The 23,555-nt window shown below is 54.2% G+C and overlaps 15 protein-coding genes and 1 non-coding gene across 16 annotated transcripts; 8 read left to right on the top strand and 8 right to left on the bottom strand.

The window, feature by feature from the left end:
* Window positions 1–155: 155 nt before the first annotated feature.
* Window positions 156–1,976, bottom strand: AIP1 (Aip1p; the record flags this gene model as incomplete). The annotated part of the gene is made up of 1 exon (NM_208257.1): window positions 156–1,976. One exon carries the CDS (start codon window positions 1,974–1,976, stop codon window positions 156–158), a length of 1,821 nt encoding a protein of 606 aa, NP_982904.1.
* A 738-nt stretch (window positions 1,977–2,714) lies between these two features.
* UTP15 (snoRNA-binding rRNA-processing protein UTP15) lies at window positions 2,715–4,271 on the top strand (the record flags this gene model as incomplete). The annotated part of the gene is made up of 1 exon (NM_208256.1): window positions 2,715–4,271. The coding sequence occupies one exon, from the start codon at window positions 2,715–2,717 to the stop codon at window positions 4,269–4,271; it is 1,557 nt and encodes a 518-aa protein (NP_982903.1).
* Window positions 4,272–4,376: 105 nt separating this feature from the next.
* On the bottom strand, window positions 4,377–5,516 carry SLD2 (Sld2p; the record flags this gene model as incomplete). Its single annotated transcript, NM_208255.1, has 1 exon — window positions 4,377–5,516. One exon carries the CDS (start codon window positions 5,514–5,516, stop codon window positions 4,377–4,379), a length of 1,140 nt encoding a protein of 379 aa, NP_982902.1.
* A 142-nt stretch (window positions 5,517–5,658) lies between these two features.
* On the top strand, window positions 5,659–6,939 carry CTF13 (Ctf13p; the record flags this gene model as incomplete). Its single annotated transcript, NM_208254.1, has 1 exon — window positions 5,659–6,939. One exon carries the CDS (start codon window positions 5,659–5,661, stop codon window positions 6,937–6,939), a length of 1,281 nt encoding a protein of 426 aa, NP_982901.1.
* Window positions 6,940–7,312: 373 nt separating this feature from the next.
* Window positions 7,313–8,605, bottom strand: HAP4 (transcription factor HAP4; the record flags this gene model as incomplete). The annotated part of the gene is made up of 1 exon (NM_208253.2): window positions 7,313–8,605. One exon carries the CDS (start codon window positions 8,603–8,605, stop codon window positions 7,313–7,315), a length of 1,293 nt encoding a protein of 430 aa, NP_982900.2.
* Window positions 8,606–9,152: 547 nt separating this feature from the next.
* Window positions 9,153–10,205, bottom strand: MTG1 (putative GTPase MTG1; the record flags this gene model as incomplete). Its single annotated transcript, NM_208252.1, has 1 exon — window positions 9,153–10,205. One exon carries the CDS (start codon window positions 10,203–10,205, stop codon window positions 9,153–9,155), a length of 1,053 nt encoding a protein of 350 aa, NP_982899.1.
* Window positions 10,206–10,299: 94 nt separating this feature from the next.
* Window positions 10,300–11,226, top strand: KTI12 (Kti12p; the record flags this gene model as incomplete). The annotated part of the gene is made up of 1 exon (NM_208251.2): window positions 10,300–11,226. One exon carries the CDS (start codon window positions 10,300–10,302, stop codon window positions 11,224–11,226), a length of 927 nt encoding a protein of 308 aa, NP_982898.2.
* ATP25 (Atp25p) lies at window positions 11,227–12,987 on the bottom strand (the record flags this gene model as incomplete). Its single annotated transcript, NM_208250.2, has 1 exon — window positions 11,227–12,987. The coding sequence occupies one exon, from the start codon at window positions 12,985–12,987 to the stop codon at window positions 11,227–11,229; it is 1,761 nt and encodes a 586-aa protein (NP_982897.2).
* Window positions 12,988–13,248: 261 nt separating this feature from the next.
* On the bottom strand, window positions 13,249–14,463 carry ABF1 (DNA-binding protein ABF1; the record flags this gene model as incomplete). The annotated part of the gene is made up of 1 exon (NM_208249.2): window positions 13,249–14,463. The coding sequence occupies one exon, from the start codon at window positions 14,461–14,463 to the stop codon at window positions 13,249–13,251; it is 1,215 nt and encodes a 404-aa protein (NP_982896.2).
* A 480-nt stretch (window positions 14,464–14,943) lies between these two features.
* On the top strand, window positions 14,944–16,080 carry RAD27 (multifunctional nuclease RAD27; the record flags this gene model as incomplete). Its single annotated transcript, NM_208248.2, has 1 exon — window positions 14,944–16,080. One exon carries the CDS (start codon window positions 14,944–14,946, stop codon window positions 16,078–16,080), a length of 1,137 nt encoding a protein of 378 aa, NP_982895.2.
* A 54-nt stretch (window positions 16,081–16,134) lies between these two features.
* On the bottom strand, window positions 16,135–17,451 carry AGOS_ABL053W (ABL053Wp; the record flags this gene model as incomplete). The annotated part of the gene is made up of 1 exon (NM_208247.1): window positions 16,135–17,451. One exon carries the CDS (start codon window positions 17,449–17,451, stop codon window positions 16,135–16,137), a length of 1,317 nt encoding a protein of 438 aa, NP_982894.1.
* Window positions 17,452–17,882: 431 nt separating this feature from the next.
* On the top strand, window positions 17,883–18,962 carry APN1 (DNA-(apurinic or apyrimidinic site) lyase APN1; the record flags this gene model as incomplete). Its single annotated transcript, NM_208246.1, has 1 exon — window positions 17,883–18,962. One exon carries the CDS (start codon window positions 17,883–17,885, stop codon window positions 18,960–18,962), a length of 1,080 nt encoding a protein of 359 aa, NP_982893.1.
* A 574-nt stretch (window positions 18,963–19,536) lies between these two features.
* Window positions 19,537–21,147, top strand: PRR1 (serine/threonine protein kinase PRR1; the record flags this gene model as incomplete). The annotated part of the gene is made up of 1 exon (NM_208245.1): window positions 19,537–21,147. The coding sequence occupies one exon, from the start codon at window positions 19,537–19,539 to the stop codon at window positions 21,145–21,147; it is 1,611 nt and encodes a 536-aa protein (NP_982892.1).
* A 223-nt stretch (window positions 21,148–21,370) lies between these two features.
* On the top strand, window positions 21,371–22,261 carry AGOS_ABL056C (glucose-6-phosphate 1-epimerase; the record flags this gene model as incomplete). The annotated part of the gene is made up of 1 exon (NM_208244.1): window positions 21,371–22,261. The coding sequence occupies one exon, from the start codon at window positions 21,371–21,373 to the stop codon at window positions 22,259–22,261; it is 891 nt and encodes a 296-aa protein (NP_982891.1).
* A 139-nt stretch (window positions 22,262–22,400) lies between these two features.
* On the bottom strand, window positions 22,401–23,105 carry SBA1 (Hsp90 cochaperone SBA1; the record flags this gene model as incomplete). The annotated part of the gene is made up of 1 exon (NM_208243.1): window positions 22,401–23,105. The coding sequence occupies one exon, from the start codon at window positions 23,103–23,105 to the stop codon at window positions 22,401–22,403; it is 705 nt and encodes a 234-aa protein (NP_982890.1).
* Window positions 23,106–23,465: 360 nt separating this feature from the next.
* On the top strand, window positions 23,466–23,538 carry AGOS_t0031. Its single transcript has one exon. It is a non-coding gene; the product is annotated as a tRNA-Ala (tRNA).
* Window positions 23,539–23,555: the final 17 nt, after the last annotated feature.

The raw sequence follows: 23,555 nt of genomic DNA, 5'->3' as shown, positions 1-23,555 counted from the left end.
CTATACAAATGGGACATATCGAGAATACAGGTTGTCCGAGCACACAAGTTCGAATCCTCGCTAGACCCGGCGCATTATACTTCAAATTCGTTGATTTCATTGTCCTTCGCTATCCCTAAGAGCAGGCCCGAGGGGATTTCCGATAGGGCAGGTCATCAAGAAAAGGAGACCCTCCATCTCTTGATACAGGCGTCCTGGCCACCTGTGATAAGATGGTCTGGATCCTCCCAGCCAAGCATGTTGATACCATCCTTGTGGGCATTCAGCATTTTGATGACACGCATCGGTTTCTTGACGGAATAAATAAAGAGATGGGTATCCAGGGCCGCCGTGGCGATGTAGTTCTCGTCGTCCTCGTCGGGGCGCCAGTCCATCGACGTTATCTTCCCGGTGTGGAACGACCACCTGGAGGTGACTACAGTTCTCTGTTCCACGTTGAAGAGAAGGATCTTGCCCATCACGTCTCCGACGGCCAGATACTGCTCCGTAGGAGAGAACGAGAGCGCAGAGGGTGTTCCGCGAATCGTCAGAGCGAGTTCGAAGCGCGTGGCAAAGTCCGAAACCAGGAAGACATCGATGATATTACTGTCCTCGTATCCCACAGCCACATGCGACTTGGCCATCGTGACCACACATGGTGACCTGCTGAGGGCTGTCTCCTGGACGACAAGCCCGGACTCCGACTTGACAAGTACCAGACGCTTGTTATTCGTAATCAGTGCAACCATGCCCTCGAATGCAACGGAGGCTTTAGGATCATCTGGAAACTTGTGCTTTTCTTCATTGTCTACTTTCAAAGTACCATCCCAGGACACAGTGCACGTGCGGCCGCCCACATTGTTGATCGATGTGACGCTGTTTGAGTGCATCGCCGCAACGGCAGCCGTACCTTCCGCAGACCATTCCAGAACGCGGCCGTCATAAGAAGCGGTAACCAGAGGGTTGGTTTTCAAGGCGGTAATCCCCTTCTTGTGGCCCTCGATTGTCTTTATTGGCTTATCGCTCTCGATGCTGAACACATTAAGCGTGCCATCCAGCGACACAGAGATGATATTGCTGTCGCGCGTAACAACCACGCCGACTTGCTGCTGTGCCACCTCGGTTCCTAACTCCCAGCGCTTTAGCAGACGGTTGGCTTCCACGTCCCACAGGCGTACCACACCGTCCGCGCTAGCTGTCACGATCCTATTGGATTTGTCGCCGTCGTCCACCCATGCAAGAGAGAAAAACCCGCCGCACTCCTCTGAGTCCTCTCCAATGTATTTGATAAATTCCCCGGAGTCGCCGTCGTACAGCACTATCTTGCGATCGCTCCCCACGCTAACAAGGTAGGCCCCCTTGGCTGGGGAAAAGCGTACGTCGCGGACAAACTTGCCATTGGCGTGATGTGTGTGGTCACTGCAGGAAAACTGGAAAGGCGGGCCCTTGTAGAACACCATGGAGCCATCGTCGCTTACCGTCGCAGCCCTCATCGGGCGCGCCTGCCGAATATGACAGGCGTTGACGTTCAGCGCGTGCCCCGTAACCTCGCCGAGCGAGTTGCCTGTGTCCCAGCTGATGAACGCACCGTAGCGGTCTCGACCTGCGCCCACTACACACAAGCGGCGCCCCTCAAAGTCCCATGAGATATCGGCCACCGCTCCGGCAAGTACCTGGAACTCAGAACGCAATTTCGTCTCCACCTGCCCTTTCTCCTCATCCTCAAAGTAGCTCCACACCATTATACGGCCTGCGTCGTCTCCAGAGACCACATATTGCGACCCAGCCACCGGCGAAAACCGCACCACCGTGACATTCGCCGACCCGTGGCCCGTAAATTGGACCACAATGTCGCTGTCCAAGCTCTTCACGATCGCGGACTTTCCGGAGCCGTACGCAATCCTATTCGTGTGTCTGTCATACGATAAATGCGTCCCAAAGTTGCGTCTTGTAGATGGTAGCGGCACCAATGTCTTCTCGAGCTGAATCGCTGCCATTCTCTCGTCGTTCAACCTTCCGTTTGATGGCTTCTCTGGCTGATCTAGCTGCAGTGCTGATAAAACAATGTGGCCCTAATAATAAAATCGAGTATCACCATATACGACTAACAACCACGCCTAAGAAGGCAGACTTGCGGCTACCGTCTGTTTCGCACGATTATATACCAATACATTCTGGCCTGCCAACTGGGTACCAGTTTCTTTGTTGTAGCACTCGTGCCGCCTCGCAGTGTCGTTGTTTATTTGCAGTTGTTATATGCCTCAAGCTGAAAGTCGCCTTTCGAGACGGAAACTGGCTTTCAGGGTGAAAATGGCCATACGCACTATCAACATGCATGCGCCTGCACACTTGCGGCATCAAATGTACATGGACACGGGTATTCCCGAGATGCCACTGCAAGCGAAGAGAGGAACAGCACGTTACAGTAGACCCCAGACGATGTAACCTGTCAGAACACATTCTGACGGCCGATAACCTGCGGCGGACTCCAGATAAAAACCAGTGATATAGAAGCCGCAGCCACGCGCCCAATGGACCTATCTGTGGAGGGCACGCCCCGATGACAGCGTGCGGAGCTACTGTCACCAGCTGCGACAGTACCGGATAACGATCACGCGAAACGAATATCAAAAATTTTTCAGTGGCTTACTGCTCGCGATGAGCTGAAGCAGGTTCAGAAGAGAAGAGCGCGGGTGCAGGACTATAGGAGAAGCGCCACCTCACTAAGCTTTGCAATGTCCTCTGCAGTACCTAGGGTTACTCCGCTGAAAAATCCTGTACTGCCGCTGCAGACTACACCCGAGCAGCGGTATTGGCGGCAGTATTCATCAACACAGTTGGTAAAAGAGCATAATGCAGTGACGCATATAGAGTTCAACCCGCAGCACCCACACGATTTTGCAGTTACATCTTCCACGCGTGTACAGCTGTTTTCCTCCCGGACGCGGCAAGTGATCAAGACCTTCTCGCGGTTCAAGGACGTGGTCTACAGCTCGTCGTTCCGGCCGGATGGCAAGCTGCTTGCAGCGGGTGATGCCACAGGGCTGGTGTCTGTGTACGACAGCTACAACCCCCGGAATCTGCTTGTGTCTATCAAGGCTTCGACGCATCCGGCGCACGTCACTAAGTTCCACCCGCTGGACAAACAGACTCTAGTGACGGCGACGGACGATCGTGTGGTGCGGGTGTGGGACATCTCCCATGCATATGAGCCGACTCTGGAGCTGCTGGGAGCGTCTGACTATGTGCGTTCCGTGTGCTTCGTGCCAGGAGCGCCACATATGGTTGTCTCGGGATGCTACGACGGCGTGGTACGGCTGCATGACACGCGGACGCGCTCCGCACAGCCCGTCACGCAGCTCAATCACGGGATGTCTGTGGAAGACATAGTTGCAATCTCTCCCACTCAGCTGGTGTCGTGTGGCGGTAGTAAGTTCAAGGTATGGGACCTCACTGGAAACAAGCTATTGCACGAGCGCGGCAACTTTGCCAAGACTGTTACCTGTCTCGACTACGTGAACATGCCAGATGGCGGTGCGATGAACTCTTGCTTGCTTGCATCATCTCTCGATGGCCATGTCAAGGTGTTTGATCCATTAGACGGTTACAGAGTGAAGTTTGGTTGGAAGTTCAGCAGCGCAGTATTGAGCTGTGCCATCTCTCCCGGCGACGCGCAAGGGAACAAGCATCTAGTAGCCGGCCTGTCATCTGGTCTACTAGCCATAAGGACAAATAAGAAGACCCGTGAACCAAAGGGTGATAGCGATGCGCAGGACACGGAGACTGCCATTATGGGCAAGGAACGCAAGAGTAACAACTTTCAACGGATGATGCGTGGTTCTGAATACAAAGGCGACCAAGAGCATATCATACATAATGACAAGCCACGACAGCAACCCAGACTACGTTTATTCGAAAAGAAACTGAACCAATTCAAATGGGCCGAGGCCCTTGACAGCGCCTTTGTTCCAGGGATGGCGAAGGAGCTGACGCTGACTGTTCTACAAGAACTCCGCAAACGGGGGAAGATTCGGGTCGCACTATATGACAGAGACGAGACCTCTCTCGAGCCGCTACTAAATTGGTGTCTAAAAGGCTTAGAAGATACCAGGAGCGCTCCTGTTGTTGCTGATTGGATAGCAGTCGTGCTTGAAATGTACGCGACAATAATTGAGCGCTCACCTGTGTTGGAAGAAATGGTCGTGGCGCTAAGGAATAAAGTAAGACAGGAGATTCACAAGTGCAAAGAAGCACAAAAGATCCAAGGTATGCTCCAAATATTAACCAATTAAAATGCACATACTGTATAGTATATATTTCTTAAAGGCCAATAAAATATAGAATGGTTTATATGCATCCGAGCAAGTAGTTAGCAGTGCAATGGCATCCATCTGCGCCTATCTGCGTCTCCACCGCCCATTTCTCGTGTTCTTCGTTGGTAATTTTAATCGTCTGAAATTGTCACTTACCGTATTATACTTGCGTTTTCTCGCCTTTGCAGGTTTAGCAGAGGTAGCTGATGTTTTCTTTTCTTCATCGCTGCTGTCATTCGGATCGTTCCCGTTAAACTTGTCCAGAGCTTTCTGCCTTAGTTTCACGAGCTGTTCGTGGAGGTTGCCCTGCGGTATCTCCTCTTCAAGCGTAACCAGTGCTGGTCGTACTTTATTCTTCCTGCGCTTCCGGTCAGACCGTGTCGCAGACGGCTCTGCGGCCTCTGCTTCCTGTGTGTTCTCTTCTTCCTGTTGTAAAAGCCCTCCGAGGTTGCGCACTGCCGCAGCATGGTCCACTTCCTTGAGCTCTTCTACAATGTCTTCATACTCTTTCGCTAGTTGTGAGAGCGGCTTTGCCGGTCTCTTTATAAGCGGCGAAGGGCTGTAGCCTTCAGATGCCTGTGCAAGTTTTGCCTGCAAGGGAGTCTGCGACAGTGTAAGCGTCACATCTCCATCAAACTTGACTGGGGAGTTGGGCCCGTATTTGGTCCTGGCATGTGGGATAGCCTCAAAGCGCAGGTCTGGCGCATTCAACAGTAGCGGCTGTACAGCCTTCACAGGCGACGCATGGGGCGTGACCGAAAAGTCCAGTTGCCGCTTCGCTTGGCAGCTTATATCCGTGAGTAGCTCCGACTGCGCAACGTCCTGGCTGTGCAAATCCGGAGAAATGCATGTTTCCGAGCTATCTGCATCTAATTGACGCACCGGGACCTTCTTGAGCGGCGATATATGCATTTCAAAGAGGCTGACCACCTTCCCGTATATTTGAGGCGTTGGCCCCAGCTCTATCTCGGCGTCTATATGTTTTTGAGGTGTGGGATGCGTTGCCCTGCTCGGTGACCCATGCTTCTGCCCGGTGACCGCTGCATTTCCTTTGGAGAGCAGCTTTTTGAGGCTTGTATATTCCTTGTACTTCCTGCGAATCTCAGGATGAGCTTTAATGTCTTCTTTTATTGGTGACCTTCCATTCTCCTCCAGAAACTGCCGCTCCCATGTCTTTAGTTGAACTTTCAGCACATCCAATTCCCCCGCAGATGTTCTCGACATCAGAGTAGCTTCTGGTCTTCGTCTCTTACCTCGGGCAGAGCATTTGTAGTTCTTGATCGCGTAGCCAGCAAAATTTAGTAAAACGCGTACATGTCAGCGCACGGAAAATGGTCACCTACAGCTCTGGACAGGAACATTCTGAATGGCATTCGATATTCAGCTATTCTTAGGGCTCCCGGTGGATATCAGGAAAGCAATCTACAGACGGTTGGATAACAGGTTTACTTGTTTAGACCCCACCGATATCAATGGCGTGAACATCCAATGGGGGTTGAACCGTAGTGCCCAAAAAAGGGACTGGGGCCTTCAAGAGATACCGTTCAGGCCATACGTGGACCATTACAACTATATTCCGAACTTTGTGCTGCTATGGCGGCAGTACATGCCATGGCTGCGATACGACAGCGTGGTGCTGGACTACTTGAGGATTAACCAGCTGTATGACGGCGGACTGGCGAGTTTACATTGGATACTAATCGGCCCGGACCCTTGCATTGCGATATTTGACAACGATGACGACGTGTTGCAGGTGTGGTTCAGCCTCGCAGAGTTCCGCAGCTGGATACTCGGAGCCCTCCAGCACCCAGAAACTGCATACTGCGGGGAGATCGATGTTGTTGGGAACGCCAGCCGGATGTATGGTGCTCTAAAGATTGATACGGGGGTAGTATTAGATATCCAGCAGCTTTTTGGCCGGCTCAATACCACGGGGCACCTGGATACGGTGGGCGAAGTAGTTTTGACGCAAGAGGAATTTCTTTCGCAGGGAGAGATTGGAAAGCACATCAACTACTCGGTGTCACAGCTGGACTCACTGCGATATCTGCGGACTCTGAAAATAAGATCTGATTTATTGTTCCACAAATTCGTTAACCTCAGGGGCGCGCGGGACAACCCTGGCCATACGATCGGATACAATGTGCGCAAGCGGCTACGGCAATTGCATTTGGTCGGCTTGCGTGATGAAATTGCTGTGTGCGACCTGTCCAAATGGGATAGCTGCGTTGCCGTCAAAATTGAAAACTTCTCTGGCTCTCTAGATCTAGACGGAGTTATTATGCCGCGGCACCTCCAGCGACTGATACTCAAGAATGTGCGCTCCGTGCGGTGGTGGAGGTTCCGAGAGATCCACGAAATTACGCTAGATCCTAATACGTTTACCAAGAAACAGGGCTTTGTGGGAACTATACACGGGCCAGATCAGGATCGGGTGGAAGTGCGGCAGATAAACAGGGCTGTCATGAGTCAGGACACATACTTCCACTTTGATAGTCTTTTGAGGGCCAGGTTCCAGAACCTCAACTACATCAGTCTGCACAACGTTTCCGAGGAAATTACTGGCATCATAGTGCCTCACCGACTGTATTGCAATGGCCGCATCAGCATTGCAGGCTGCGTCGTGAAGGGGGTTGTAGTGATCTAAACTTGCCCGGATATCCCTATTGAGAAATAAACACATGGGTGAAGTTATACATAGGCGCGGAAGAAGCCGCTTGAATATTGATAGACCGAATAGTGCGATCAATGTAATTAAATAGATAGGTTACAGCCCTACCGGGCTGGCATTTGGTCCGAGATTGGTCTGCCTCTACCAAGTCAGCCAGTTACCGGAGGGTGAAGTAGTAGGACATCATAACTCATAAAAAACGTTACATTCGTTGTGCTTGTCGGGAAATTAGTAATCATGCAGGTGCGTCGTTAAACCGAAGGAAACGTAATGGCGTGGAATAAGTAAAAAGATGCAGCTGCCGCTGCGTCAAAGACCGAGGGAGGGCATGTGATTAGGCCCTGAAGCACTAATCTCCATAGGAATCGCCTCCCACCGGCTCGGCATCGTAGTTTAGTGGCCCCAGCAGCTTGGAATCGCGGTCGCAATCGTCTTGCTCCTCCATCAGCTCTTCAAGGGAGGGCGCTATGAACTGGCCCAGATCCCGTTTTTCCATAAGTTGCAAGGGGTCATTATATCCCGTCCATCGGTCTAGATCCTGGGCCGGGAGCACGGGAGGCTCGTAGCGCTGTTTCTCGGTGGCCACCTCCTGTTCGGCCATATGTGTCTTCAAAAAATTTAAAATGCTGGTTCCATCTGTCTCTTGCTCGTCCTCCGCCGATAGTTGGAACGATGCCGTGTCCGCGGCCGGATCCCGCACCAGGTCGTCTTCCTCCCGAATGGCCTGCAGCGGCGGCTCCTCCCCGACCGACAGCAGAGGCAGCATCAGCTGACTCTGCTCCTCGGGCGTCGCCGCCGTGGACGTCCTGCTCAGGAGCGTGCTGGTGTGCTTGCTGTAGAACTCTGAGCGCTCGTAGTTATCCAGGAACGTCAGCGTCTCCAAAGCCATGAGCGCAGGGGCTGGGCCAGCCTCTATCCCTGCTCCTGCCGGCACAGATTTGGAAAGCGTCGACGACGTCGACGACGACGGACTGCCGCTGTGCATCGCGCGCGGCGAGTGCGCAACGTGCTGTGCGAGCGCGCTGCAGACCACGCCCGCAGACAGGTTCTGCAGGTCGCTCGAGAACAGCGACGACGGCGTCGAGCCGAAGTCCTCCTCGTCCGTGAAGCTCGCGCGCGAGCCCAGCGACAGCGACTGCGCCATGCACGCTGTCGTCAGCGCCGGTACCTCTCCACCTTCCTCGTCCTCGAACTTCAGGAAGGCGTCCGTCGAGTCCTCGATGTACACCCGCTTCTTCGACGCCTCCGGCGTCGCGCCCAGGCTCACCGGCGTCGCGATGTCCGCCGCCGGCGTCTCCGGCAGCCCCACGCTCGTGAACCGCCGCTTCAGCTCCTGCAGACTCGCCACCAGCCGCTCCAGCTCCTTCTTCAGCTTCACGTTCTCTAGCCGCAGCTGCTGGATCTCCTTGCGCAGCACCGCCTTCGTCGACCGCCGCCCCCCGCTCTTCTTACGCTCCGCCTCCACCGCGCCCGCCGCCGCGTAGCTGGGCTTGCGCCCCGGCTTCGGCCGCGGCGGCAGCACCCAGTGGCGCGACGTGCGGATCGTCAGCCCGCCGCCGCCGGCCTTCCGCGCGCCCATGTTCGGTGCGATTGCCACGCCGCCGTGTACCGGCCCCGGCTGTATCGGCACCGGCTTGGCCATCTTTTCCCTTCTGTCTACTTATGGCCGCTCTCACAAAGAAGCCTGTCCTCTGGTCCCGCTGGCTGCTCTCTATGCTGGCGCCCGGTCATGCACGCCAATAGCCTCGATAATGCGGCCCTATGCAAGTGGAGTCTGTATGCGCTGCCGATCTATATAGAGAGTGGAATGACAGCACAATATATAACCTGGGAGCACCAGAGAACAACCTAAGATGCTTTTGACTCTGCTGGACCTGTGCTCTTCGCAACAGCAATATATATATATATATATCTGTGTACTTTTTCACTATGCTACACCTGGAGCCTAGTCTTGCTGGCCTGCCCGCAACGCTGGGGGTTCGCTCCAGCGGACATTGCCTGCACGGATGCGGGCGGACGGCGTCGTTGCGTGGTCCCGCGCAACGGGCGCGGACGGGCACGGTAGGCGGGATCGGCCTTAGAGCTCTAGGGGGACGCAAGGGCGCCGGGCGGTATGGGTGCACGCGGAATCGGGCGGAATTAGCGCGGAGGGCGGAACGCACGCGCAGATCTGGAACGGATCGGACCTTTTAGCGGAACAGCACGTTGCTGTTCCTGGCACGTGCTGCGGAACGGCCCGCGCGGCGCGTGTGGCAGCGCGGCGGCAGCAGCGAGACGCGGGCGGCGGCGGTCACGTGATCTTTGTAGGAGAAGGCGTCCGGCGGCAAGAGTAGCTCCGGGTCCAGGCAGAGGCCCGGGGGCCGGATGGCAAGCCAGTGCAGGGCGGCTGCGGTCTCGGAGCGTAGGCGGTGGCGGGTGCACACGGCGGCGAGCAGGGCGGCGATGTCGTTGGTGGGGGGGCTGTAGGCGGCGTAGGAGGGGGCCAGGCCCTGAAGGTTGAGGAGGTAGAGCAGGTAGTCGGCCTGGATGACGGGGTCGACGACGGCGGGGCCGACGCAGCCGGCGAGAGCAAGGGCGAGCATCCGGCGCACGGAGGAGGCGCGGGCGGGCAGGGCGACGCCGGGGGTGTCGTGCATGAAGACGCCGGCGCGGTGATCGGCGATGCGCACGCACTCACTGGTAGCGCGCGTGACGCCGGGGTGGGCGCCGGTGGCGGCGACCTTGGCGCGGCGCGCGGTGCCGGAGGCGCGGAGGCGGTTGACCAGCGTGGACTTGCCGACGTTGGGCATGCCCGCAACGAGCAGGCGGTAGCCGAGGGGGAGCGCGCCGGGCGCGGCAGCGGCGGCGTCGTAGCGTGCGCGCACGGCGGCGAGCAGCGCCGCGGCGTCCGCGGCGCTGCGGGCGTCGAGGAGCATGTAGTCGTCGCCGGTCTCGGCGTGCCAGCGGTGGAGCGCGGCGGGGGTGGGCGCGGCGCAGACGTCGCGCTTGGTGTACAGGATGATGCGATCAAGGCGGTGCGTGGCGACAAGCTGGTCGAAGAGCACGTTGTGCGTGCTGAGCGGCGCCGTGCTGTCGCGCACCTCGAGCAGCAGGTTGAGCTGCGGCGCCAGCTGCTCGATGCGCAGCATGGCCTTGCGCTGGTGGCCCTGGAAGTTGGACAGCGGGATGTGGTAGTCGGGGAACACCGCGCGGGGGGTAAACACTCGCGCTGCCAGCAGGCAGCGAGCGGAGGGTTTGAACATTGGCTGGTCTGCGCTGTGGGTGCCAGGCGGCTGGGATGCCGTGGAAAAAAATCGGCATCTCGAAAAGCCCGTTACCACTACGCAGTGGACGCCAATGCCGTTAGTACTCCTCACAGGGTTCCCGTCCAGCGGGAAGACCACCTACGCGCGGCAGCTGGAGGCGCTGCTGCAGGCCAAGTGTGCTAGCTCGCCGGAACTCGCCAAGTACACGGTGGTGTACCACTCGGACGAGACGCTGGGGATCCAGCACGATGATTACAAGACTTCGCAGGGCGAAAAAAGCGCCCGGTCAAAGATCATGTCCGTGGTGAAGCGAGACCTTTCGCGGAATGCGATCGTCATCGTGGACTCGCTAAACTACATCAAAGGGTTTCGCTACCAGCTGCACTGTGAGGTGAAGCACGCGATGACCACCTACTGCTTGGTGCACTGTCTGGCGGCGTACGAAAAGCTGGTACAATGGAACACGCAGCAGGACACGCCGTGGGACGCGGCGCTGCTTGAGGCATTGATACAGCGGTACGAGGAGCCTAATCCCGCGACTCGGTGGGACTCGCCGTTGTTCGCGGTGCTGTCCGGCGAAGACAAGCTTGAGGCAATAGCAGATGACGTATACAAGGCGCTCTTCCCACAGCTCTACCGTGACTGCGCAGACCGGGAAACGGAAAAGCTGTTACAGGGCCTGACTCCCAACAGCGCCACTATTCTGAAGCCTGCGGCGCATGTGAACCTTGTCCAGGTGCTTGATTCCGAAACTCAAGCTGTGGTGAAAACGATCATGCAACATCTGCAGTCGAATGTGGTGTCTGGCAACATCCGGGTCATAGTTTCGGAAACGAAGGATATTAATGACCCCTCGTGCTGCTACGTGGAGCTGCAGAGTGATCGCGTCGGCATGGCGCAGCTCCAGCGTATCCGGCGGCAGTTTGTGCAAATGAACAAGCTCAGGAATATCGAAAAGGAGAGAATTATACCGTTATTTACAGAATTTTTAAACAAGAACCTGCGGTCTGATTTATAGTTACGAACAGGCGCCGTCTTGTATATAGTCTCTTAAAAGGCTGTCCGCCTTAACTGCGTCATAGCCAGCCCTTTGGAAAAGCTCCAGCAACGCAGAATGCAATTCTTCACAAGCGCGGACATCTACGCCACAGCGCACCAGCCATAGTATGCTGCCGTCGTCTATGAGACTACGCCACAGTAGAGGTTCTCCATGGGCGAGTATCGACCTCAGAAAATGAGCCCATACCATTGGGTCGCTCAACAAAGCGGCGGTTGTATCGCGGAACATGAAAGTTTTCAATTCTCTCCATTCTTTAGCCTCTGCCAGAATTTCGATACACTTGATGGCCACATTACGGTTTGTATACCCTGTGTCCCTGAGAAAGCGCACAAATTCAGAAAGCACGTTTAACTTGGCTTGTGAGCTGACCATTAGTTTCAAAGTCCGTATTGTTATCTGCTCATCCCTGAAGAGTTCGGGTTCATGGAACTTGTAGTGATCAAGAAGTTGTTGCAATACTCTATTATGCTTCACCAGCTTACTGTAGCCTCCGTTCAACTCTTTTTGGGTCAACATAATGTCTAACATGCCAACCAATTCCTCTTTGTTAAGGCGACCATTCATTGCCTGCTTCAACGTAAAATACTCTAGCAGTGTTTTATAGCAGAATGTCAGGTCCCTTTTCAAATGGTCCAAGTTCGCCGAGTCGCCATCCTGTGCGCGCTGTAAGGCGTGCAACCGGTTCACATACAGCAGTCTATACATGAGCCACCTTGCTTGCCAGTGTTTCTCTGTTAGATCGATAAATGCCCATTTCGCATCTAATGATCGGATCCATTCCTGAGGGTCTAACTCTTCTGTTTCGGGCAGTTGAGCCAGCGAATCCACGAGAGAAAACAGGGGAGCATCGCTATTCTCCATGTTACTACCGCCTTGTAGAGAAGACCGTGCGTAATCTGCCGTCGCGGAGCTCGTAGAGCTATAATAGCGCCTAGAGTTCTGCAATGCTAAACGTTTCAGTCCTGCTAAGACATTATCATCATCATCATTTGGTAGATGATCGTTGGAAGGCGACAGAACTTTCTTCTGGTAAAGGCCACGCTCCTCGGAAGTGCAGTATAGGCCTTCAAGGTTTAAGTCTTCGCGTTTTTCTTTCGTCAGTAGATGGACAAAGACGCCACTACCATTGCCATCATAAAGCTTACTATCTATCAGGTACCAGTCGCTCTCTCCTGCTAGTTCTGCACTCGCAGAGGTAAGATTTCCCTTTCGTTGCAGACGTTTCTGCCTTTTTCTCAATTCTTGAACCGAAATACCACCTTCCTTCTGAGGAAGCACACCGTACTCGGTCTTCAGAAAGCGCATCAGCTCGATCATACTTCTGGCACCATGCCTGGTTGATTTCACACAACCAAGTATAACGTAACCGTTCTTTACACAAGGGCGATGTGCTTCGTGGGTGTTGAAACATGTAATATCCGTGACACCCAGCTTGTCCCGCATGTACTCTGTCACATTCACCACTGTGTCTGGAACAGGCGTAGCAGGTAGCTTGATTTTGCCAACAAATGGCGATGTGACGTCTATCTCAGGCTTACCAGTGCCTTGGAGGTACCATGGTTTGCTACTTGGCGAAGAACTTGATGCAACCTGATCATCCTCTTTTCCATTGGAATATAGTCTGGTCAACACCCGAGATGCCATGCATACTGACGGGCGTTTGCCACCGACAGCTCGCAAGACGGACGAAGCTTTAGAATAGCGACCTGCCCTCAACATGTAGCGATATTCCCTTGCGTCTAGGTCCGCTCTTGTGCGGAGGCGATGCGATTTTCATCGCTTCGCCATGAAAATTCTAAGCGACTCAACAGCACCCGGCGTTCGTGACAAGCACAAGCAGGTAACTGTTATAAAGACATCGTCTACACACAGAAAACGCTTCGATAATCGGTCTAATAATACATATTCTTCGATGTACTTCTGTACTCATATAGAGGAAGATTATTAACGGGAAATCGGGCTGGAGAATTAAGTGTCCGTTTATTGTCCCCTAAGTTCCGGCTGGATATTCTCGTCCGCGAGATCATCCTTCTTAATTTCTGGATCGACATCGACATCAACATTACCATGTTCCTGAGCTTCGACCTCTTTTAGGTGCGAAGAAAGCAAGCGAAGTTGCTCAGCCATTTCATCATGAGGAGACATCTCCTTATGATGACTGTGATGGACTCCATCGTCACCGACGTCGTCCTCGCCCACGCCGGCGGTACTGGTTTCATGTTGGGAGTGGTCGGTCACCAGCGTGGAGCGCGTACCCATCTTGACCGCATTGGATATCTTGTTGGAGCGTACCTTCTTGCGCGGATGCTCGTCAGCGTCTTCCAGCGAGTGTTTGTTGACCTCGTTAACTGCTGCTGCTGCCGCCGCTACCTCGCTGGCGTGTACGTGGTGCACATGGTGATGCACATGCTCAGGTACGCTCACATCGTCATCATCCTCCCCGGACATCCCATGGGACTGAGCAATAGCATATGGGCCCTGCTTTTTCCGCTTCAGAACAAAGCGCGCCTTATATGTCGTAATCCGACGCGCAATCTGCGCGAGCAGCTTTTTATCCAGCTCTTGGTCAGTCAGGCCGTAGCGCTCCTTGATGATCTCCAGAATACCAGACTCGTCCACGTACTGCGAGACCCGGAACTTCGCAACAGTGTTGTCGTCCTCGTTGCACAGCGTCTCCAGGATCGAGTCAAACTTCAGGTCGTTTTGCAGTATCTTGGGGATCTTGGTCAGCACGAACTTGAACAGGCTCAGATTCGACTCCAGCGGGTGGTTGTGGTATGGCTCGATTTTCGTCACCGTGAAGGGCCCTTTGACGCTCTCCTCGCCCGTGCCGCCGCCGGTGTTGGCCACCGCAGCCACGGCCGCGGCAATCGCAGCCGTCACATCGTCCTCCACGCTGACCTTCTTCTCGTCGTCCACGTCCTTGTCGCTCTGCGCGCCCACCGATCCCACGTGCGCCCCGCCTGCGCCCCCGCTATACGACAGCAGAACCTTGAACGGACACGTCTTGAGATGACATGCAAACGTGAAATGCTTGTTGCGATGTGAATTCTTCAGAATAATAGGACACCGTGCTTGGAACTCATAGTCGTTCACCACGTCGTACCACGACTCCAGAGTCGGGAACGATTTCCTCTCGTCCGTCGACGCCAACTTCTTGTTGATGATCGGGTGTTTATACTCATACAACGACATGCTAGCCCTGCTCGATTCGTGAATGAAGATATATCCTAGGTGCTGTTTTTCTTCGTGGTCAGTTATCTCTCTTTAACCCTTCTTGCGCTTACGGTTCTGCCTTTCGGTTGTTTATCACGAATTCGTTGAAGATGGCAAGTGGAGACAGCCACAATTCGTGATCTGATTGGCTGTAGCTGTTTATTGTCACGTGCCAGAAATTGAAATACAAGTATCACTAAGAACGAAGACGTGATGCGGTTGGTCGTGTGAGGTTCGACACTGCCGCAGGGCTGAACATGATGGGCGGCTAACCGACGGTAGCGCGCGCATGCGGCGGGCGCGTGTGGAAACAAGCTTTGTGGGCAGCATGCTCAGCCCGGGCGCAACAGCTGCGAGAGCGGCCGCTGGCAGACGCGTAATATCAACATCACTCTGTACGTCCAGATATAAGGCGGCGGGTGCGGCGGCAGCGTGCTGCCGCCGCTGCCGACGAGTAAGATGGGTATCAAGGGTCTGAACAGCATTATACAGCAGCAGGTGCCGAGCGCGATCCGGCCGCGCGAGATGAAGCAATTCTTCGGGCGTCGGGTCGCTATCGATGCGTCGATGTCGCTGTACCAATTTCTGATTGCGGTGCGGCAGGCGGACGGCGTGCAGCTGGCGTCTGCGGACGGCGAAACGACGTCGCACCTGATGGGGATGTTCTACCGGACGCTGCGGATGGTGGACCATGGACTCAAGCCATGCTACGTGTTTGACGGGAAGCCGCCGGTGCTGAAAGCCCACGAGCTGGACAAGCGCACGGAGCGGCGGAAAGAGACAGAGCAGAAGCTGGCGGAGCTGACTGAACAGGCGGAGATTATGAAGCACGAGCGGCGGCTGGTCAAGGTGGAGCAATGGCATGTGGCGGAGGCCAAGAAATTGCTGGGCCTGATGGGCATACCGTATGTGGACGCTCCGGGCGAGGCCGAGGCACAATGTGCCGAGCTGGCCAAGAAGGGCAAAGTGTTTGCGGCAGCAAGTGAGGACATGGACACGCTGTGCTATCGGACCCCGTACCTGCTGCGACACCTGACCTTCAGCGAGGCGCGCAAGGAGCCGATTCACGAGATTGACACGGAGCTCGTGCTTCAGGGCCTGGGGCTTTCGCAAGAGCAACTAGTGGACCTGGGAATCATGCTGGGTTGCGACTACTGCGAGAGCATTAAGGGCGTTGGACCAGTTACGGCATTGAAGCTGATCAAGGAGCATGGCTCACTCGAGAACATTGTCGAGTTTATCAGCAGCGGCGGCAATGCCAAATGGAAGGTGCCGGAAAACTGGCCCTACAAGGAGGCGCGCGCATTATTTCTGCAGCCGGACGTGCTGGATGCCGAGGGTGTCTCTCTGAAGTGGGAGGAGCCCAAGGAGGAGGAGTTGATCGCCTTCATGTGCAAAGAAAAGGGCTTCAACGAAGATCGCATCAAATCCGGCATTCAAAAACTACGCAAGGGACTCAAGGGTGGCGTTCAAGGACGTCTAGATTCGTTTTTCAAAGTTAAGCCAAAGACTACGGAGCAGCTTGCTGCTTCCGCCAGGAAAGCACAGGCGGCCAAGAAGACTAACCAGAAGGGGAAGGTTCTAAAGCGGCGGTAATGGGAAGTTGGCCTTTATCTCTTTATAAATATAGTGTGTGATATATAAATGACATTAAAACAACCTTTTATAGCCACCCGCGGGGGCCTTTGAGGGATTTACCCATGAATACGCTTCGACAGAACGTTCAATGATCCATTTAAGCTTGTCCACCTTAACCAAAGAATGCGACGGCTGCCCTGTGACTCCTATGCGGTAAGAAAGCATTTGATCGTAAATTGCAGCCTTCAAGCGGAGGGTCTTTCGTTTTATCTTTATCTTGGCTTTCTTGCGACCAACCGCGCAGGCGTCCATGGCGACCTCTTCCTCACCGCTGCTATTGCCCTCCAAAAACCCTGGGGTATTCTTATTCAATTTACGAGAGGCATAGACTGTAATAAATATGGCACCTTTGTACCGTGAACGCATGCGTGATTGGTACCGCTTCTTTGGATCGTTTGCTACCTCGGCGCTTAGAAGCTCATCATTCGCCCAGATGTTCTCATCGATATCGCCAAAAATGAACTCAAGAAGTAGCGCAAGCTCATATGTCGCAATCAAATGCATCCACCCACTCGTGATATTCACTGCAGGGTCGTCGTGCTCGCACTTGCGTGAAATAATCGAGAAATGGAACACATCGCTTTTGTCCTCTACCTGATCCGGATTGATTCCGAACTGCAATGAGACCTGATGCTCCACCTGCCGCCGTTGAAGGGCAATGATCGTGCGGAAGTCGCGAATCTCCGGGCCCAAGGAGCCTGCCTTGGCCTCAAGGAAGGGCGTCAAGCCCTCCACAGACTGGTTTTCGAACAAAACTTCGGCCTGCCGCACGTCTTTCAACGTCTGTGCAAACTGGTCACCGTCCTGCCCTGGTACATACTTCTTGTCGCTGCTTCGGAGCACCTCCGTGTCGTAGTACCGAAGCATGGTGTTCCTGAGGAACCCTCCGGTGAACACTATGTCCTCGGGCAGTTTGAAGTTCTTGCGCGCCTTTCTTTCGCTCGTCAGGTCCTCCTCCTCCTTGATCGTGTACCGAAATCCACGGTTAACCGTTACAACCGGCGAGGCACACTCCTGGAACTTCGCCAACTTGGGCGACGTGAAGCTGAAGGCTCCCTGCGGTGCTACAAGCGCGGATTGCGGCGGTACCGGTTCTGCGGCCACCGCACCAGTGTCTGTATCGCACAAGAGAAACGAGATCCGCGGCACGCGCGACGCTGCGTTGAGCAGCGGCCCGCCCACCCCATCCAACCCGCCCAATACCCGTGCCTCTGCATCGGTTTTGGCTGCAAGCTCGGCTGCACCCCGCAACGTCTCCGCCACACCACGTTGCCCGATGCTTGCCGTAAATGCCGCCGACTCGTTATCTGACTTATTCGAAATTATCATAATTGGCCTATCACTCTGAAAACTACGCCTTGTTCCACGAACTGTACAGCCTTGCTGCTCTGCTCATGTCAATGTATTCTGCCAGATGATCTTTTGTGCGATGCATCTCTGACACATTTTGCAGTGTCAGCGTCAACGCAGGGACAGAATTGTGCACAGCCGTACGATGTCATCTCCAAATAGATACACACGCATCGGAAGACGCAGCCCATCATTGCGACGTAGGGATGGTCGAAACTGGTGGTAACCATTAGCGATACCAGCAACAAAGTGCTCACTGGCGCTAACTGTGCCACTTCAATATTACGCAGTGTGTATTACCCGATCCGGAATAATTATCAGGCTTTTTTTTTAGCTGGTGTTTGAAACGGCGTGCCCAACCACCACGCACGGGTGTGAAACGGTGAACGGCCAGAAGGGATATAGCAGCGATGGGCTTCGTAAGGTGCACTGCTTCGCGTTACAAATTTGGTGCGCATGTTAGTGGTGCGGGCGGGATTTCCAACAGCGTGGTGAATGCACATCGCATAGGCTGTAATGCGTTTGCGATGTTCCTCAAGTCCCCAAAGCAGTGGGTTTCAAAAGCATACAGCGCCGAGGAGATAAAACGGTTCCACGACAACTGCGAGGAGCTGGGCTACAACCCACGGACAGACGTGCTTCCGCACGGGCTGTACTTCATCAATCTGGCCAACCCGGACCGCGAGAAGGCCGAGAAGGCGTACGGGGCCTTCCTGGACGACCTGCAGCGCTGCGAACAGCTGGGTATTGGGCTATACAACTTCCACCCGGGGTCGGCCCTGAAGGGCGAGTATGATGCACAGCTCCGGCAGCTGGCCATGTATATAAACCGGGCCATCTCGGAGACCAAGTTTGTGAAGATCGTGCTGGAAAACATGGCCGGGCATGGCAACATCATCGGCTCCAAGCTGGAGGACCTGCGCACGGTCATCGACCTGGTGGAGCAGAAGGACCGGGTGGGTGTGTGCGTCGACACGTGCCACACCTTTGCCGCAGGGTACGATATCCGCAGCCGTGCAGCGTTTGACTCGTTCTGGGACAAGTTCCGCACAACTTTGGGCATGCAGTACCTTGCCAGCATGCATATCAACGACTCCAAGGCCCCCCTGGCCGCCAACGCAGACCGCCACGAGCTGCTCGGCCAGGGCTTTCTCGGCCTCGAGGCATTCCGCCTCATTGCTCGCTCCGACTTCCTCCAGAACATCCCGATAATCCTGGAGACACCGCAAAAGGAGGACGACGGTTACGGCGAGGAGATCAAGATGCTCGAGTGGCTCGAGGGCGTCGACGACGAGGCTGCCTTGCAACAGGAATACAAAGACAAATGCGCTGAGTTGCAACAGCGCGGCGCGAAGTCGCGCCAGGAGTTTGCAGCGAAGTTCGAGAAGAAGAAGGCGAAGGCGGAGAAGGCCACCGGATCCAGGAAGCGTGCCGCCGGCCAAGCTGACATCGTGTCACAGATGGGCCGTAAAGCTGCCCGGAAGGGCTAGTGCTCTCAAACCTACACGGCATCAAAGCTTCCTTTCATATAATGAACATATGTAAACGTCTGCAATCCCCCGCGTCCCTCTGTATCCTTCTTTATCACCGCGCGTGCCCGATGCTTTGTCCTTTCCCGCGCGATGACAAGCACGAAGTCGCCGACGCAATGCGCATCTTCGCACAGCGTTTCTCAATAACCTGCGCATCGAAAGTTACGCTGATCCTGTGAATGGCGGCCTACGCCCTTCTCTCCCGACGACAGGAAGCAGAGCCTTGTAGGGGCTGTCGGACTCTGCTTTTTCGCCTCGTGGTTAACTAATGCTAAGAATCAGCGCACGAAGGATGTAACAGAGAGCAAAAGACGGAAGATCATTCATAACCGTCTCAGAAAGCTGCGCAACAGTTACAAAGCGGACCGTTTGCTGTGTAGGTAATCTAATCGTCCTCTGAGAAGCTACCCCAGGAAATTTTGCTAGTATTAAAGGAGTACACAGAGGCGTAGTAGGCGCTGGGCTTTATAAGAGGCGCTAAAACACGCAAGAAAGACATCATCGAGTAGAAGCGCATCCACGACCAATTACGATGTCAGACAAGAAACTGTACGATGCATCGAACTGTGTGAGCGAGCACATGGTGCTGCGGAAGGAATTATACGGGGAAGATTATGTTGGCGGAGAGCGGACGGTAGGAACGGTGATCACGGATGCGCCTGTTTCTCGGTCGAGCCTGCGGTCGGGTGACAATTCCAATGAGTTACCGACGCCCACGAATAGCACTTTTCCCGTTGATGTGCGCAACGTGTCGTTCAAAGACCTCGAATTACATATTCCGAAGAAACGTGCCGGTAACAAGTGGTATCCTGCGTCAGAGCTACCTCCGCACAAATCCCGCATGGAGCGGGACTTCAGCAATCTGCCCTCTACGATGGAGATGGACGCACGAGGCTCGCGGGGGAACCGGGTCACGTCTGATTATTTCTCAGAGGGGACAGCATCGTTTCCAGCGGACGTGAACGGGAACCGGGCACGGGTTGTTTCTTTGCCGGGCATTGAGAGCGAGGGAGACCAGCAGGGATCAGCATGTGTGACTCATAATAATGGAGAGCCCACTGTACTCCAGGATGCAACAGGAGGATCAGATGCTGCGGCCACTAGAAATGGGATGGCAGAAGATAAGCTAACGGGGTTCATCCTACCAAACCTCAATAGCCAGCTCTCCTGGCGGTTGGTGAAGCTGGTTGGGTCGGGGAACTTCAGCGATGTTTATCTATATGAAAACACCAGTGCTTCATCTACAGAGGAGAAGTTCCAACAGGTGGCTGTGAAGGTCACCAGGTACCCTGCGGAGCTGCAGAACCCGCAAGCCAGAACGGCTACCAAGTACAAAGAAATGCTCTCGAGACTCGAAAGCTCATTGACACGCGAACTCGCTGTTTTGCGGTCCTTGGACTACCCCTGTATCGTCAAATTATATGGCATCAATGACTGCAGCTTTCTTGAGAGCCGAAGACCGCTTATCGACCACATCAATGAACCTAGTCTACCATCTTGCAAGATGATCATGTCATACTGTTTCGGAGGAGATGTACTTGACGTCGCAAAACGCGGGCTTTTGCCCGACTGGCTGTTGCAGCGGGTCTTCACCGAATTGGCCCACGCCGTCCTGTACTTACATGAGAACCTTGTCATACACCGAGACCTGAAGCTGGAAAACGTCCTTCTGAAGTATCCCTTAGAGCAACTTCTCTCAATGCGCGAGGACTTCAGTTGCAATTTCATAGAACTCGCAGACTTCGGACTTTGCAAAAGAATACGGCAGAATGAGCTCTGCACTACGCGGTGCGGCTCTGAAGACTATATTTCCCCAGAGGTGCTCATGGGACTGCCATATGATGGTCGTCTCTGCGATACATGGGCTCTTGGCGTGATATTGTACGCGCTCTTAGAGGACCGCCTGCCTTTTGACCCATTACCTCTGCAAGGATGGCGTGGCAACCGCCCCCGCTCTACAGCACACAGAATTGCACGCTACGAGTGGCGATGGCTGCGCCTTATTAATAATAACCACCATGCCAAGGTAATTGTTGAAAAGTGTCTTGTAACCAGACAGCATCGCTGGAGTATCAAGGATATCACGGAGGCTGACTTCGTACGGACGCTTGCACCTAAACTAAAATACCTACATAGACATTAATCCAATAATCCAAGCGCGTATAATTCTGCGGCTCCATAAGCTACTTTCTGTTTCAGCAAGTGCCATGTTACCAACGTACCGTGCCGCATTTAGCGTGCCACATTCAATCACGTGATATAGCTTTGAGGTGCCCACCGCAATTCGGTTGCCAGTGTTAAAGAATGGTATTTTATTAACATTTTATACTTGCTGCAAGTACGAGCACCAACTAAGCACAAGCGAAATGTCTGTAGACGCTGACGAGAAAGAGGTGATCTTGGTCCATCCTTCCAACGAGAAGACGGCCGTTAAAATCTTGAATTATGGAGCAACGATCTATTCCTGGACAATAGACGGCGAAGAGCAGCTATGGCTATCGGACGCGGCCAAGTTAGATGGGTCTAAACCCGTGCGCGGAGGCATCCCATTGGTTTTTCCTGTTTTTGGGAAGAACACCGACGATGAGCACTTTTCAAAGCTGCCGCAGCATGGCCTTGCCCGTAACTCTACGTGGGAATTCTTGGGTCAAACCAAGGAAAACCCTCCAGCCGTGCAATTCGGCCTGGGGCCAGAGCTTGCAAATGAGGAACTCACCGCACTATGGCCGTTTGACTACACACTGGTGCTTACCGTGGAACTTGGGGAAGAACATCTTAAAACGGAGATTGAGGTTGTGAACACCTCCACATCGCAGACCCTCCGTTTCAATTGGTTATTCCACACATATCTGAAGATTGACGATGTCGAGGACACTATGGTATCCAACCTCAAGAACTTTAAGACCTACGACCAGCTTCTGAAGACTAGCTACGTGGACAGGCAACCGGTGGTAGCCTTCCACGAAGAGGTGGACAGGATCTACCAGCAGGTCGCCGATGACAGAGTTATACAGATTGTGGACAAGGGACGTCCAATCCACAGTGTTAGCAGGGGCAATCTTCCAGATGTCGTGGTCTGGAACCCCTGGATTGAAAAATCAGCAAACATGCAGGACTTCCAGCCAAAGGAAGGGTACCAGAAGATGATATGTATCGAACCCGGCCACGTTCACGACTTCGTGACCCTGCAGCCAGGCGAGAAATGGTCCGGGTACCAACTGTTGTCGAAAGACACGTTGAAGTACCAGGCCGTCTGAGTGAGAATTGCGCGCACCCTGCTGGGTACCTACCTAATGAGTATATACCATTAGAAGCTTCTCATTCATATAAACTATTCAGCGACTACTTATATGCTATAGCTGGGCGTGCCCTGCACCGACTGTACAGATCAGGTCCTCAGGCACTCTTGTCAGCAGTCCCTGCGGCGTCTTTGGTCTCTTCCTCAGCCTCGACGTCCTCTTCCTCTTCGTCCTCCTCGTCCATGCCGCCAAAGCCGCCAGACTGCTGCATCAACTGCTGTAGCTGTGCTTGGGCATCTCCGCCCATGCCACCCATGCCGCCCATGCCGCCCATGCCGCCCATGCCACCCATGCCGCCTAGGCCCTGCAATGCCTCCAGACCTTCCATGCCTCCCATGCCTCCCATTCCTCCCATTCCTCCCATGCCTCCGCCGAACGGCATTCCTCCGAACTCCTCAGCCTGTGGGACCTCCTCCTGCTCGTCTTCGTCAACCCATTTGTCGAAGTCGGTCTTGATGTAGTGGTATTTCAGCTTTTCCTTGGTTAGACGAGGCCAGTACTCCTTACCTAGCTCCTTTTTCACGAGCTTCAAGTAGTACCCCTGGCCATTGGCCACGCGGTGTTGCGACTTCTCAGGGTCGATCTCCTTGAAAAAGTCAATGTGCAGCTGATAGGTGTGGCCGTCTTTCTCGCCTGTGTGCCCTGGCGATCTAGCCGAGAACTCAAGCGATGTAGACTCAAGCTTTAGTTTAGGCTCCTCGCAGTCCGGGATCACGAGAGTCAAAAGCACATAGTTCTTGTCTTCATCTGTCTCGTGGGAACGCTGCGCCCAATGCACTTCTGGTGTGATCGTCTTGCTCATTATTCAGTTATGATACCTTCGGAAACGGATAAAGCTTATGCACACGTTTTGTATGAATGCAGACGGATGCAGCTCAGTTTTTATAAGTTGCCGTTAGTGGACGTTACGGGTTTCGGTACACGGCTTCGAGAAATTGAGCTGCGAAGTTTTCCACAGATCCTTCTATGACCTTCAGGAAGGTTCTACTGGGTCCAGAGTGAAATAGAGGAGGAAAGGTAGACATTGCAAGGGATCCAGCAGATACTGGAGGCTGCCTTTCCACTGTCTGCAACTGGATGAACGGGGGCGACGGGTTGGGGGGCGCTACACGTGATCAACCTATACTACTGGTAGTGCCGCAAAAGCTTCATAGATAAAACTGGGCGTGTGGCGTAGTTGGTAGCGCGCTCCCTTAGCATGGGAGAGGTCATCGGTTCGATTCCGGTCTCGTCCAATTTTTGTTTTTTTCAG

This window comes from Eremothecium gossypii, chromosome II (genome assembly GCF_000091025.4).
Source record: "Eremothecium gossypii ATCC 10895 chromosome II, complete sequence".
In the NCBI taxonomy this organism is placed as follows: Eukaryota; Fungi; Ascomycota; class Saccharomycetes; order Saccharomycetales; family Saccharomycetaceae; genus Eremothecium; species Eremothecium gossypii.
The sequence above is the reverse complement of the archived record's forward strand: the minus strand, read 5'-3'. Positions and strand labels throughout refer to the sequence as shown.